The sequence below is a fragment of the Condylostylus longicornis genome, unplaced genomic scaffold, assembly GCF_029603195.1.
Source record: "Condylostylus longicornis isolate FDR11 unplaced genomic scaffold, ASM2960319v2 ptg000030l, whole genome shotgun sequence".
Classification (NCBI taxonomy): Eukaryota; Metazoa; Arthropoda; class Insecta; order Diptera; family Dolichopodidae; genus Condylostylus; species Condylostylus longicornis.
Genome location: NW_026577999.1, coordinates 10,163,664 through 10,179,673, shown reverse-complemented (window position 1 = coordinate 10,179,673; position 16,010 = coordinate 10,163,664). Strand labels below are relative to the sequence as shown.

The window sequence follows — 16,010 nt, the reverse complement described above, 5'->3', positions numbered from 1 at the left end:
TGAAAAAAAATGTAAATGCCAAGAAATGTTTTACAAAATATGAATTATTTTTATTTATATTTTAAATACATTTAAATATAAATATATATAATTATCATATATATAGATATATATGTATAATATGAAACTATATAAGGAGTGGGCGGGTAGTTTCAAAATGCATAAAATTATATATAAACGGTCTTTTTTATATAAGTTTTATAATAATATATTTAATTATTATTAATTTTTTTTTTTTGTAATATAAAATTAAAAACCAAAAAGACTAAGTATATATGTAACTAAATTTTCAAAAATTATTTTTTTTTTTATTTTATTAAAAATATTAAAAATAAAAAAGGAACACAAGTATAAAAATGAATATAATAATATATATTGATATATATATGATATATATGTAAATATGTAAATGAAAAAATAAGAAAAATAAAAAAAAAACATTCTAATGAACTTTTAAGAAGTAAAAAATTAAAAAAAAAAAAATAGTTTCGCAACAAGTATTTTATAAATATTAAAGAAGTATGAGTTTATGGTATATATAAAAAAATATTTATATGTAATAAATGTTGAAATATATATGAGATATATATGTATTATACACACATATATATATATAATTTATATATATACACATGCAATATATCTACATATATATATATATTTTACATATATTTTTTATGTATGTATGTATGAACTCTTAAACCAACTGAACTGAAACATAATAATATATGGTTCATTTCAATTTAAAAAAAAAATGTATATATATTATGTATTTAATTAATATTATTATTTAATTCTTTTCTTTAAAATATTAACATAGGTACCGTGACATTGTAATTGTTCATACAAGAGAAACTATTCAATCCGATACACTATTTATTAAATATAAAATCTTCCCGATGAAATGTCAAATTTTGTAAAATATTATAAACTATTACCCTGTTTATCTGGCAGCTTCAAATGTGGTTAAAGCCTATTTTATAGTATCTATATAAATGTTAATTGATATAAAGTCGACTTCAATCAAGTTAATTAGAAAAATCTTGTTTACTTGACTTGAAATTTTGAAATAAAAACACCTCTTGAAAATGACAAAACATAGTTTTTTTTTGTCATTTGTTAGATTTATATAGTCATAAATAGATTTTGTATTATCATTATTATATTTATTATTATATATTATCTTTCAAGCTGAAATAGAGATAGCGCAACGTGAGTTTCGAACTAATTTCGAGTCAAGTGTTCAAGCTGTCATATAAACGAGGTAATTGTTTTGAGAATATTTTTATTTTGTATTCTTTTTTTCAATTTCTTTTATTTTTATTTACTTATTTCAAAAAATTATTTTTGGCATATAAAAAAAAATTATTCCCCATACACAATACAATGTGAAAGGCGAAACTATTTATTTTTACCCAAATATTCTAGTTTTTTTTGTGAAATAAATGTCATTCATTTAACTCTACATACCTATTTTTTATATCGACAAATATTTGGATACATAAAATGACAATGCATATTCCATATATATCGGACAAATATGTTGTAGACACACTGTAAATTTTTTTTTAAGTTTCATTTATAATTATGAAACAGACATTATATATCCGGTATACAATTACAATGTCAAGGGTTAATAAAAATAAATTTTGTCATTTGAATTTAAATTTTCATTATAGTATAATTAAAAACAATTTTAATTTTTGGTTGAAAAATATTTTGTATTAAAATTTTTTGTTTTAAATAAATTTTTAAAGAAAAGTTTTAAAATTTACAAATCAAATATATAATTTTAAATTTAAAATATATTATGTATATGTATATATATTTTTTGTTATATTAATTATTATTAATTATAAATCAACTTACGCAGATATAATAGATCGTTATTGAAGATTTTCTTTTTACAAAATTTATATATATATATGAAAAATTAATTGAATAAAATTTAAATATCAAATACGCATATAAATACCAGAATAATGTAATTATATTAGCAATACAATAGTATATAAAAAATTTCATAAAAAAAACAAACAAACAAACAAACAAAAAAGAAATAATTTTTTTTATTTACTGTAAGAATTTTTTTCTATTTTATAGACAATAAAAAGTACATTAAATATTTAATTAGAAAAAATTTACAAAAATATTTTAAAAACATCAAGAAGAGTTGAAAACAACAATTTTTACTATAAGATTTAAACAAAAAATAAAAATTATACAGTACCTATATAACAATATCTTCAATATATTTAAAGTTAGTCTCTAATCTCACTATACTATAGCTAAAAGAGAAATTCCCAAAGTATGGATTTGAAAATATACTCATACAATTTTAAATTTTTAACACAGTCCCGATTAGTATAACCAGGGCTATGTTTGTAACAAAACAATATTTGATAAGAATAAAAATAAGAAAAAATTTGAAAAAATAAAAAATTTTCAGTTTTTCTCTTTACTATTTTTGGTTCTTCTTGTCAAGGAAAGAGAAGTAACGTACACGTAAGTTTTTTCTTAGTTACTTAGAATTCTTCATATTAGAAATGTAAATTAAATTCAATAACATAATATATAGAAATATATAAAATTATACTTGCAATAATATTCAACATTCATTTATGTAGGTATATATATAGATTATTAAAATGAATAACAGACAGCATTAGTAGAAGGGACAGTTTGTTTCTATGTTGTAAGTATATTTTGCGAAATCTATTAATTTAAAATTTTTAATGTATTTTTATGAATAAAAATTTTGACAATCTGTAAATTATATATAAGAAATTTATAGTCGATCTTGTGTTATTTTGTTATATTTAAATGAAAATAGAAAAAAAAACATAATATAAGTACATGTATAAGGGAAAATTATTATAGTACAGTTATAAATTGACGTACAAATATAAAATATTTATTTTATATTTAATTACACATTACGAACGAAATACATATTTCGAAAACTAAAAGGAAAATTCACATATTATTCTTATAATATTGATTGACATCTATAATATTAGAATTAAAAATATATAACAATTATTTACATATATAGCTATATATTATATTATGTATAATATAATATTGTACATAGAGTTGAAAAAAATAATATTTTGTAATATATAAGTTATTTGAAAATTATGAAATATTAAATTGTTTTTTTTTTTTTCTTTTTTTTTGAATTTTTAAGTATTTATACAATAATTGTTATAATCAAATTGTTATACAGAGTGAAAAATTTTGAAAAAAAAGATTTGTTTGGCAATTGAAACCAAAAAGCTAAAAGTTTATAGGTAGTATTATTGATTTAAAGAAAATTAAAGCTAAAATTATACATATATGTATATATATATATCTATAAAGCATTTAATGGTTATTATGTGTATATATATATAGATTTATATAGAATGTAATTTGTTTATGCCGACCATGCTTTATTATTGTCTTTTTAAAATTGATTAGAAAATAGAGGAAGGAATTTTTTTTTTAATTTTTGTTAAGGTAGTTAGTTTAGTTCTCTATTACACAGTAAAGCTATGCATATATATATATGTATTGTATAAAAATTTAAAGAAACGTTTAAAATAAAAAAAAAATTATTATTTTCAACATACCTACATATTATATTTCTGTTCATCAAAAACGTTGATATTACCTAATAACGAATTTAATCAATTATAAATTGAAATTGTTATAATATGAATAAAAAATAATTTAATTCTAACTATTTGTATATATATATGTGTATATATATACTTTCTTATATAACATTCTTATATAATTCTTTTCATATTATATAACTAAAAAATATTTTTTTTATATATTATTATTATTTTTATTTATAAATGTCAAACAAAAAAAAACGGAATAATTGATTAAAACAAAATTAAATGAAATAAGAATAAGATCAATTCAGTTTAACGTTGAAAAAAATTTCAACACTATTTAAAAATGTCATTTTATTGATACCCTAAAGTATTCGTCACATACTTTTGTGGGCCACTCGAGTTTCTTACATTATCTACTTACATATAAAAAAAAATAAAAATCAAAAATATTTTTAATGTTTTTTTATTATTTTTTTATCGATGTTTACTGCGTAAGAACTGCAACTGCGTAAAAAATGCAACAGCAATTACATTACCATGTAAACGTAAAAAATTTTTTTTATAACAACAACCAGTGTAAATAGGCAGAACAATAGTAAAAATTGTATTTTTCGATTATCAGAAATGATGTTTTCAACTGTCTTTGGTTCATATGTCTTGACAAAATATAATAAATTTGTACGAATAAAAATCGAATATTTTGTTGTTCTTGCAAGCAGAATGATAAGTCGCATTTTGAAGTTGAATAAGCCGCATGTGACCCATGGGTCGCACTTGACCGACGATTGCCTTAAAAAATTCTAAAATATATGCATATTAACTTATTGTGATCGGTGAAGTGAATACAAACTTGCCAATTTAATCTATTAAAAAATTATATTATCATAACATAAAAATAATAAACACGATAAATAAAAACTTATTTATTTTGATTTTTAATTTCATTCGTAATGATAATTCCCGATCGTAATAGTAAAAGTTCATATTCGCCAAAAATTTCATTCCCTTAGCGGATCATAAGTAAATAGTATTAGTTGCGTACACGCACACGTACCAATTGTCACCAATTGGTTCTTTCTTTTTTTTTAGGAGATTTTAGTCAATTATGTTAATAACTTTACAAATTTTTCTTACACGCATAATTCACAAAATGTGTTTCTTAAATTTTCAGAACGCAACCATTAACTATTGTGAACTTTTTTTAATTATTCTGTTTATTGACACTTAAATTGTCAAAATATTTTACATGTCATTTACAAAAACTATAAGTTAACTGAAAATAATAGTTCACAGAGATTTTTACGAAATTTAATTTTCTTAAAAAAATTGGAATGGAATTAATTTAAGATAAATGTGACACCTAACTGAACATTGATCTAAAATAAGGAGAAATATGGAAAAAAAAGTGAAAAATGAACATTATTTTATTGTAAGTAAAATTGAAACTTTAATTTTTTGAAATGTTTTGAAAATTTCTTCGTGAGCCGCAACCGTGTACGTAGCGCTTTTCTACACGAGTACATTAAAAATCTAATATTTTTTTCTTTTTATCAATTTTTTAGTTAAAATTTCAACAAATTAGTTAAACTGAATAAAAATCTTTTAAAATATTCTTTTTTTACAGACAATTCTCATAATAATTTGTATTGGAAATTGCTTTGTATGTGAAATTAATGAGATTTATCTGCATAAATTTTTAAAAATATAACATTTTTTTAAATATAATAAAGGAAAAATTCAATTCATAAAAAAAACAAACTAAAATTTTAAGAAAAACAAAAACTCTTATATACAAAAGATTAAATATGACCTGTAAACTTTAAAAAGTTGAAAATGAAAAACAAAATTTACAGTCAAATAAAATTTTTTAATTATAAAAATATTTAGATATTAATATTTTCAATTAAACTATAGCGATTTTTAATTGATCTATTGATGTATATGTATGTATAGTAAAAAGAAGAGTAAAGAAGCGAATGAAATATACTTATTTTTATATACGTTTGTACATATTGTTAACCAAGAGTATAGTAGGTGTATTAAAATTTTAGATTTTTAATAGTTACCGTTTAATAAATATTCTGTAAATGAATTCAATTTAACAAAACAAAAAACTGGTGATTGCAGACAGTTATTTTAATATACTTAGTTATTAAATGTTATTTATTTTATGTGAAATATACAGTGTTCTAAAAATTGTCTATTTTTAAAATATGAGATTAAAGTTTTTTGTATAATTTTATATTTATGATTTTATTTCCCAATATTTGGTAAATGGACAATTAATTTATATCTTAAAATGGAAAAAAATAACCTTATTTTTTTTTATTGAAAATTATAATAGTAAGAATAGCAAAATAATAAAATATATAAATTAAAAATGGTGGTGTTCCGTAATGTCAAAGTTTTGAAGCAGTCTTAAAACCGAATTTAAATGCAGAAGTAAATACAATAACACTGCATTGCAAACAAAAACAAATTTTGCTTTTTTGTTATTTTTAGGTTTACTACAGAATAATAATCATCAAAGTTCGCGTTCCTTTATAATACGAAATACTGCCAATGTTAACTATTACACGAGCTTCTATAAAAGAATAGAAAATATGTAGCTATATAAAAGATTAATTTTTTATACTTAAAGTAAAATGAGAGAAAAAAAATTAAATTCAACACAAATCCGTTGCAGAAAAGTTATATAACACATATGTGTGTGTATTGTATATATAGGGAAGAAATTGAAATTTACAGAAAGAAAAACACACACAATAAGTAATTTTCATTCGAATTTCATGCATTTGCTAAGAAAAATAAAAAAATTATATTCATCTTAAATCTTCGTTTATAGTTTAAATTTTTAAACATGACGTTTTAGTGATATTTTCTTTAATTATAATAGTTATATCATTTTATAAATTTCATTATCAATTTCATTTATATATTGAAGTTCTTTATATTATGTATATATTTATAAAAAATATGAATAAATTGATTTTATTCAAAGCAAACCAAGTTCTATAATATTCCGTAAAAAAAACACCGTTGTGCTTTCGTTTTTCTAATTCCAAGACTCTATATATTCTTCAATTAAATAAAGTATTTATTATCCTATTCACTAAAATACTATAAATTCTTAAGAAAAGCATCCTTTTATATGTGTTAACTAGAAATTCTCATAATAAATTATAAATTATTTTAGATAATGAAATTATATAGTATCAAATATAGATCTTAGTTTGCTCATAAATTACTAAATCATTTGAAATTGTAAACGTGTGTAAATGACTGCTTTTCTTAAATTTTTTAACCTTAATTTAAACTTTATTTTTGATCTTTTAGCATAGAACATCAGTCAACATACGTGAATACACAATTCAAGAAGAAAACTCACAATAATAAGATTCTGGAGGATATATACTAGGGTTAAAGCAACAAATTCTTGATAAAATATTAAATATTAAAAAATTTCAAAGAATATTTCTGGAAATCTATTGCTTCAATATTTTGGCATATTTATATACATATTTATTTGACTGGGTATATAATTGAATTAAAATTACATAAATACAGGAAATGGAGTATCTTAAGATTTCTACATGGTGAAAAAATTTTGAAATCGACAAATCAGCGTTTACCTAATTACCAATAACAAAGCTATGGGAATTACCTTGGTATTTTATAATTGTTAAATTATATTTAACAATACCTTCAAAAACAATAATGTTCCTTTTACAAACATTTTAGGAAGAAAAGGTTGAAAGGAAATCAAACAAATCTTTTTTAATTAATTTGAGTGCCTACTTCTTCATGGGCCTTTCCCAGTATGTCAAATGCATGCAACTGACGTTAGTCATGAATCCCAAGGCAACATGACGCTAGCGTCATAAATCCCAACATATGTTGCTAACGCAATTGATTGTCATTTTAGTTTTTTTTTCGCATGTTTTTAAAGGCTAATGCATAAGTGATTTGTTTGAAAATTGCTCAAATTACAGGTGATTGTCATTTGCTAAATCAAGCGATTGACGTAATTGACATGATCGTCAAATCTTTGACATACTGGGAAAGGGCCCATTATCAAGATCACTTATATGCCTATTCATAAATTTGTTTTTTGGTTTAAATTTAATTTTTGGAAAAAATAAAAAGGAAATTGCTGTGTTGGATGTTTTTATTGCTAAATCAAATTGTGTATGGGAATTCTATTCACTGCACGTTAATCATTAATTTAGTTTAATTTTTTTTTTGTATTTTATCTGTTAATCTCGTAATCATTTATCATGAATATTGTAAAAAAAATTACAAAATTAATAAATAATTTTTAATATTGTTTTAAATAATTTTTTATATTGAAATTAATTTAAGGCAAGCTTAAATAAAACGGCACAAATATATGTATATGATTTTTAAATTTAAATAAATTTTTAAATATTTAATTTCAAATTGATTGAATTGCCTTTTAAAAAATACTGAAAATTTAAATTCGAAAATATTAGATTTTTTACTTATATACAGTATTTATAAATTTATTAAAATTTTCATAATATGAAAATTATTCAAATTACATTTATAATTCCTTATAGAAACGTATATATATTTATTTATATACAGTATTTATAATATATAAATTTACATATATTTTAATTATAATGAAATTATATACCTTTGTTTTCCTAAGAATAATTTATTTGAATTTTAGAAAAAAAAATTAATTTTGTTTTTTAATATACACTTTATTAAGATTTTTTTTTATTTATTTAATATGCAAAGCAAAAAAAGTATTATTATAAAATATTTTCTTATTGAAAGATTATATAATATAAAGCTTATTTAGAAAACGCCGAATTTTATGCAATTCTATATTAAAATAGTTTGGAAAAAGTAATTAATTTGAGAAAATACAAAAAAAAAACAAATGAAATAAAAATTATATGAAATTTATAGATTAAAATAGGAAAATGGAATAAAAAAACGATTCATCGGAAAAAAATCTCTTAGATTAAGACACAAAAATTGTATATATAGAAGAAAAACATAAAGACTTTAAAGATTGTTGAAACATACTTGAAAGTAATTTATGTTTTGAATATAAAAAAAGTATTAAATTAACCCTTAAATTTCGAAGTAAAATTAATAAGTTTTTATTTTTACTATAATATAGTTTAATAAAAAGCCAAAAATGAAAAACTTTTTTAAGAAGAATATTTAAGAATATGTTAAATATTAATATTAAGTAAAATATTATGTTTTATTGTAACAGTAATTTTATATTATAAAAAATATTATTTTAATAATAATTCAAATATCTTAATATACAAAATATAATTATTATTAAAAAATATTTAGTATTATTAGCAAAAAAAAAACAAAATGAAACAACTATTATAAAATATTGAAATGAAACTTTTAATAGAAACCAGTCTTATTTAATTGCACCTGGGTTGTATACTCTTTTAACTGACCGACCTCATCAACGGTAGATGAACCAACTTAATACACATTGAAAATTAAAATAAAATGTAAGAAGAATACAAAATATAACTAAAATTTAAACTAGTTAAAATTGTATGCAATTTTTGAAAATTAAATAAAATCAGTTTCTATAACCGAAAGAATATGAAATTTTATATTAGTTTAAAATCACATATTTTAAAATTTAATTAAAATATTTAAGGGTTAATTGCCAAGTGTTTTTATCTTTTTAAAACATGTATAAAAATTTTTTTTTTTTTTTGTAATTCTAATATAAAGTTGAAGGTTATGCCATAAATATAGAAAAAATTCAAAAAATTTTTTGGTGCAAAAGTGATGTTAACACATTTTTTGTTTGCAAATAATTTTTGTCTTTAATTTTGCTTGTATATATAATATAAATTTGTCAAACACGTAATATTGTATAAAATGTTATGTTAGATAAAATTTTGTTTTTATTAATATGTATATATATACAATAAATTTTTGTTTTAATGTTGTTTATTGAGTTTGAATATGAAATTTTGTATTTTTTTTTGCAAATAAAATGCAATGTATTTTAATATATTTACCTAATAAATAATTTTATTATTGTTATTCAAAAATAATGGTAAATGAATTGAAAATATGTTATGAGGTTATTATAATAAAATTTTGTAAATCATATATATGATAATATTCACGAAAATTATGTGATGTATTTGCGATATTTTAAATGTGGTTCATATATTTTATAAATTTTTCAGTATAATTCTGTAAGTCTATAAATTTGTTAAATTGTCTATTACAAAAAATATTTTTGTTCGAAATTTCTTTTACGAAAATTTAATTTTTTATTTCACTAAATTTTTTAAAATTAAATTTAAAATTAAAAAAAAAAATATGTAAAACTTAATTTAAATAAAAAATAAAAATAAACTATAAATATCTCAATTATATACGAATGTAGGTATACTTAAAATGTTCGATATACAAAATTATAAATTATTTAATAACATTTTCATAATATATAAGATTAGAATTGAATTAAAGTAATTTGTGGGTATGTGTATGTATTTTTTTAAATAATATTTGCCCCTTTATATTTCATAAAAATTTAATGTAACATAAGTATTTAATGTAAATATTGTATATGTAATAATATAAAAATGATAGTAAATAATAAGTAATAGTTATTTACTCATAATACTTCATTTTGAAAATTTTTAATCTTCAAATTATTTTATTGAATATGAAAAATACTTAATATAAAAATTTATTTAAATTATAAAATATTCGAAAAAAAAATATGATTTTTTATTCAAAGAACTGGAAAATCTTTTAAAATTGTATATGAAAATATGAATTTTATGTTTATGACTTGAGTGATTTTTTTGAAGTGCTTATATAGTAGAAACATACATATAATGTGATGAAAAATCAAACATATGTATTTATAATTATAATATATAATATGTGATGTGCTATGGAAAGCATTTACTATTATTTATATAATAATATAACAGTGTAAATAATTTTAATCGGTTTTTTAAAAAAAATTTACAAAGAAATACCGTTCATATGCCATTAATTATGGCAACTCTCTAAGATGATAATTGTAAAATAAAATCTAAGATAACCATATCAATATATATGTATATATTATAATGCATGTATGTTAATTAATACGACGTTTTGATTATTGACATAAAATATGACAAATATTTTATATTTTATTAAAAAATTAATGGGAAATTCTCAATATGAAATATAGCTAAATCTTAAATTTTTTTTTCAAAATGAATGATTATATTAAGAGAATAATATAAAATGATTAATTCTATATATATTTATATATGTATTCTACATACATATATATATATATAAAGTTTTAATAAAATTCAATGAAACGTTTTTTTATACTGAAATATATTACGAATATTTATCTTTATATATATATATATATATAATAATATATTTTGTTAAAACGAACGCTCTACATAAAAGCGCTCTACAAATCTTACATATTTTTTTAGCATAATATCAAAATTTTGCAGTAACTGTATATAGAGCCATTTCATTTGTATTTAATTCTATCAATAACAAGGTATCAAAAAAAAAACAAAACAAAAACTGTTATACTACTTTATGATTATTATGCAGGGCAAATACTAAATTGTATAAAATATAACAAATCTATTCAAATAAAATACAAAATGATTAAAAAGAAAGAAAAAAATGAGGTTTAATTATAACAAAAAATAATATATTCAAATAAAAATATTATCTTTGTATTAAAATGAAATTTTATTTCTATATGAAATAAATATACTAATATTTTCTTACAATTTATATTCTTTATTTTTGAAGTTAAAATTGAATTAAAAAAAAACAGAAATGAATTTATAAAAAAAAGTGTTTTAATGATAATTTCACATATTGATAATTTTATTTATTTCTTTTTTTTTTAAATTATAAAATGTGAGTTAAAGTCGCATATAAGTGTTAAATAAGTTTTCAAAATACAGTCAAAAAAAATAGTGGGCTGGTGGGTGTTTTCATTTAAACCTTTTTTATTTTATTTTTTTCTTTTCTTTTATTATTTTTTTTTTTTCATATTCAGAAATATTTCCAATAGAATATCTATTGTTTAAAATTTAAATTATAAAAAAAAAACGTATTTTAATTTAAATTTCTTTTTAATAATTAATTAAGTTAATTTGAACTCTTTTTGTTATTTATTTTAATTAGCTTTTTCTATATAGTTGAAAATTTTCAAATGAAAAATTTATAGTGATTTTCATAAACACAATATACATTGCGATTCATATCGCAATCGGAATTAATCTCTGTTTATAAAATATTCATATAAGCATAAAATATTGAAAATCAATTTTTGTTCATAAATATTTCAAATTTATAATCAAGAAAAAAAAACGTTATACTGTGATGACAAGCACAGTCAAATCATCTGTATTGTTATATTTTAAATACAACTGCCAAAACTAGGCGTTTGTATATTGCGTGTTCTGTTTGCTGTATTGTTTGCTGTATTGTTTACTCTTATTGTGTTTATGAAAATCTCTAGTATGTTTATTTTCTTTTTGTCTTTCCTTACAAAAAACAAAACAATATTGTAAGGTAAATAAAAAACTATGTATACATATGCAAATATAATTAGATATAATATGACATTTATATAATGATATATGTATGATTTCATGTTACTGTGTCTACTTGTTGGCAAATAATTAATAAATTTTAATTTTATATATTTTATGTTTTTAATAATTTTCTGAACATCATATAGATATGTTGTATATGATATTTATATAGAGAATGTTTAATTAAAGAGTACCTTATGAATAATTATAAATGTAAAAAAAAATTATAAATCGAGTTTTGTAAATAATTTCATATGTATACATAGAAAACATTTTTAAATTTTTGTTTTATTTAATATTTGAGTTTAGTAAATAAATAACTTTTTTTTACTTATATTTAACTTATATCTGTGTTTTTAATATGACTTGATTTCTTGATATTAATATTAAAATCTTAATGTTTTTTTTTTTTTTGTTTTGTTGTTGTAATTTTGAAAATACGCTTTTATTTTTTTATTTTGTTTCTTTTGAGAAAGTTTTTAGATAAAGTAGTTTTTAGTTACCTGAGTTTGGTGATCGAGGGCAGAAATGCCCGTGTTGTCTAACAGTGTAGGGGAAGTAGGGCGAGCATCTAGCAACAAACAACATGAAGACTCGACATTTATCACAGCAGAGCAAAAATCACGAAAGTATAATTCACAAAACAAAAAAAAAACCAAAAAAAAACTAAAAAAAGTACTTTCAAACAAATTCTTTCTTTAAAATTAATGGTTTCCATTCAAAACGATTATAATTTTGTAACTTCTTTTACTTTAAATTTTTTTTTTACGTATTTATAAAAATTTTAAATTAATTAAAAAAAAAAAAACAATTTATCAAACAGTCAATCTACAATAAAGAGTTTGGATTTTATTAAATATTTTTTTATTTTAAAAAAATATTCGACTTTTTGATTTTTGTCTTTAATTTTCTTTCAACAGTTTAATTTCTTATGGTAAATTATTAAATATACGCATAATATTTAATAACAATATACGAAATTCAAATATTTTACAAAAATTTTATATATTAAATATTAAAAATTTAATATTACATATACATTTACATAAGAAAAAAATTAAAACATTTAATTTGTTGTAAAATAATAAAAGAAAAAAATTTGAATATGCACTTATATTATAATTTAATTTAACAATTATTTTATTTAATTAAAACATATTCATATATATGTAATATAAAACTACAAATAAATATACTAAATATTAATTTGTTACTATGCATATAATATTGTATTCATTGTGTTAATTTAAAAGAGAAAATAATGTTACATGTAATGGTTTGAAAAGAAAATAACAATTTTAATATCAGCGTATTTTGACATATTTTTGGCATTTTTATTATTTAGTTTTTTTTTAATTAAATTTCTAATATAATATACAAATTTATATGTTGTATTACTGTTATTGAATTTAAATGAAGATTCAAATTACGGTCTTTAATCATTGCCGTTCAATTTGATAGTCGTCATTAATAAATGAATTATTAAAACTAGTTGCTATAGTGTATTGCACTTTGTTCGTTAAATTATGAGGAAAAGGCGACTGATGAAACCCTTTATCGTTCAATCATTTTTTGTTTAATGAAAGGAAAAGTTTTTATTAATTGAATTTAGTGCGGCTAAGTAAAAATATTTCAGTAAAATTTGAAATTAAAGAGATAAAGATGAAAAAAAAAGCTTTTTCAGCAAAAAATCAAAATTAAAAATAATTTTTGTTTAGAAATTAATTTAGATCTTTATTTTATAGGCAAAAAGCAGCAGTGACAAAGAAAATTTTTAAAGATAAGAGATAACATTTTACATGTTAAAAGAAGAGGATTAATCCTTTTAAAATAAACTTAAAAAAAATTGAAATAAATTTTCAGTTTTGACTTTTTGATACTGACAGTCCATCTAAAACTTTAAAAAGAAACAGTAGTTTAATAAATTTCGTAACATCCGATAAGTTCATTTTTTCTCTCATTCACTTGACAATGATGACAACGACCTGTTTTAGCAAATTGTTAAATTCAAGATATATTAATAAATGCATATTTATGAAGATTAAGAAAAACCAATTATAGTTATATTAAATATAATCATATATAAATTGATTTTGCAAAATTTATTATTTTAACAAGCTAAATTGTTATGCGATTGAAAATAAAACAGGCAAATAGTTTTTGGAATATTCATTAAGATTTGCTGGAATAATTTTCTATTTAAATTACAATTAGAAAATATTGAATATAGAAGTGCACTGCAAAATATTTGTTCTTATTATACAATCTATCTAATCTATGAATTATACAGAATTTTTGAAAAGTGAGTTTAAAAAGCGTATGCCTACATGTTTCTACATGTATACACTTAAAAAATGTAATATATATACGTATACATATAGGAAATTCATCCATATATATCATTGATAAGTGTTTAATATTTATGTAACCAGTTTTACGAAAATGTAATTATTTTTTTGTATAAAATTATCTGATTATGTAAGGATATTGTGATATATAAGAGTTTAAAATTTATATGTATAAGAACCTTAAGGTATGGGTATTGAAATATCGCAAAACATGTGTAAAATTTAATATCAATTAGTATAATAATATAAAAATTTAATAAAACGAAAATAAAAGTTAAACATTGATATAATTTATTGTTTCTATACAGCGCATAAAACACATTGTAAAAATTACAAAATTTAATCTACTATACATAAAATGTAAAGTAATATAAAAATGTATTTATATTGTATTTATATATAAAATAATATAAATATGTTCTATTAATTAATATTATGTACGTATATATAGATTTTATTTAATAATTAGAAAATTTTAAAAATAAATAAACAAATAAAAACCAAAAATGTCTATAACATCCAAATTATATTTATATTTTATATATAACGTAACATTTTATAATACGGTATATCTGACTTCCATAATTGCAAATAAAACGTAAACTTTGCAAAATATCATGTTCCATTGCAAATAAAGAGACATCGACAAAACTTTCCGTTTCATATTGTTTAAAAACGTTTTTAATTGCACAAGAAAAAGTCGTCAAGCTATCAGAATGTATTGTAGTAGATTTTTATTAAAAGTAGTATATTTACTTGTTGAAAGAAAAGGTTCCTACTTTACAAATCATTGATTTGACTTAACTTTACATTGCAATTTTTGCATAAATTGTAATGAATGAGTTCAGGATGAATAGTTACGATAAAGGGAAAAAGTCATATCATCGAGTCATATGAACTATGAGGGGTATTTTGATTAGCGCCGAACTTTAAGCTGATTTTTGACAAAATTTTTCTGCTGTTGGATAAGTTCTTAGAATAATACGACTCTAACAATAGATTGATATTATCTACGAAACTGTAGAGTTTGCAATATTACAATTTCGCTCAAAAAGCTGCAGTTAAAGAGGCATAATTAGGAGTAAAAATAAATGATTGAAATTAAATTCCAAAAAAATTTGATGGTAAAAAAGTTCTTTTAACAGCTTTATGATGTGGTTTTTTATATTAAGAACGTGGAAGCCAGGATATTTATTCGAAAATAATTAACATAACATAATTAATTTATGATATATCCAATATAATTAAAATAATATGAAATATGGGTACATATAGATACACACTTTTATTGTAAATTGACTATAGTTATAATTTTTTTTACTTCAAGTTTTAAAATTGATTTACCGGATTTTTACATTTTAAATTAAAGTTTAATTTAATTGTATATTTATATATGTTACTTTTTTAGTTTTTTTTCTTTTTTTTCTATTTTGTTTAAAATA

The 16,010-nt window shown here is 19.5% G+C and overlaps 1 protein-coding gene across 13 annotated transcripts in view; it reads right to left on the bottom strand.

The window, feature by feature from the left end:
- Positions 1-16,010, bottom strand: part of LOC129608167 (RIMS-binding protein 2) — an 86,346-nt gene that overhangs the window by 10,339 nt on the left and 59,997 nt on the right. For 12 of the 13 annotated variants that reach the window (XM_055519504.1, XM_055519506.1, XM_055519511.1 and 9 more), the window contains one exon: positions 12,724-12,791. The exons of the other annotated variant lie outside the window; for it this stretch is intronic. In XM_055519504.1, the coding sequence (XP_055375479.1) occupies positions 12,724-12,791 (68 nt within the window). The remainder of the gene's footprint in view (positions 1-12,723; positions 12,792-16,010) is intronic. 13 annotated transcript variants of the gene reach the window in all.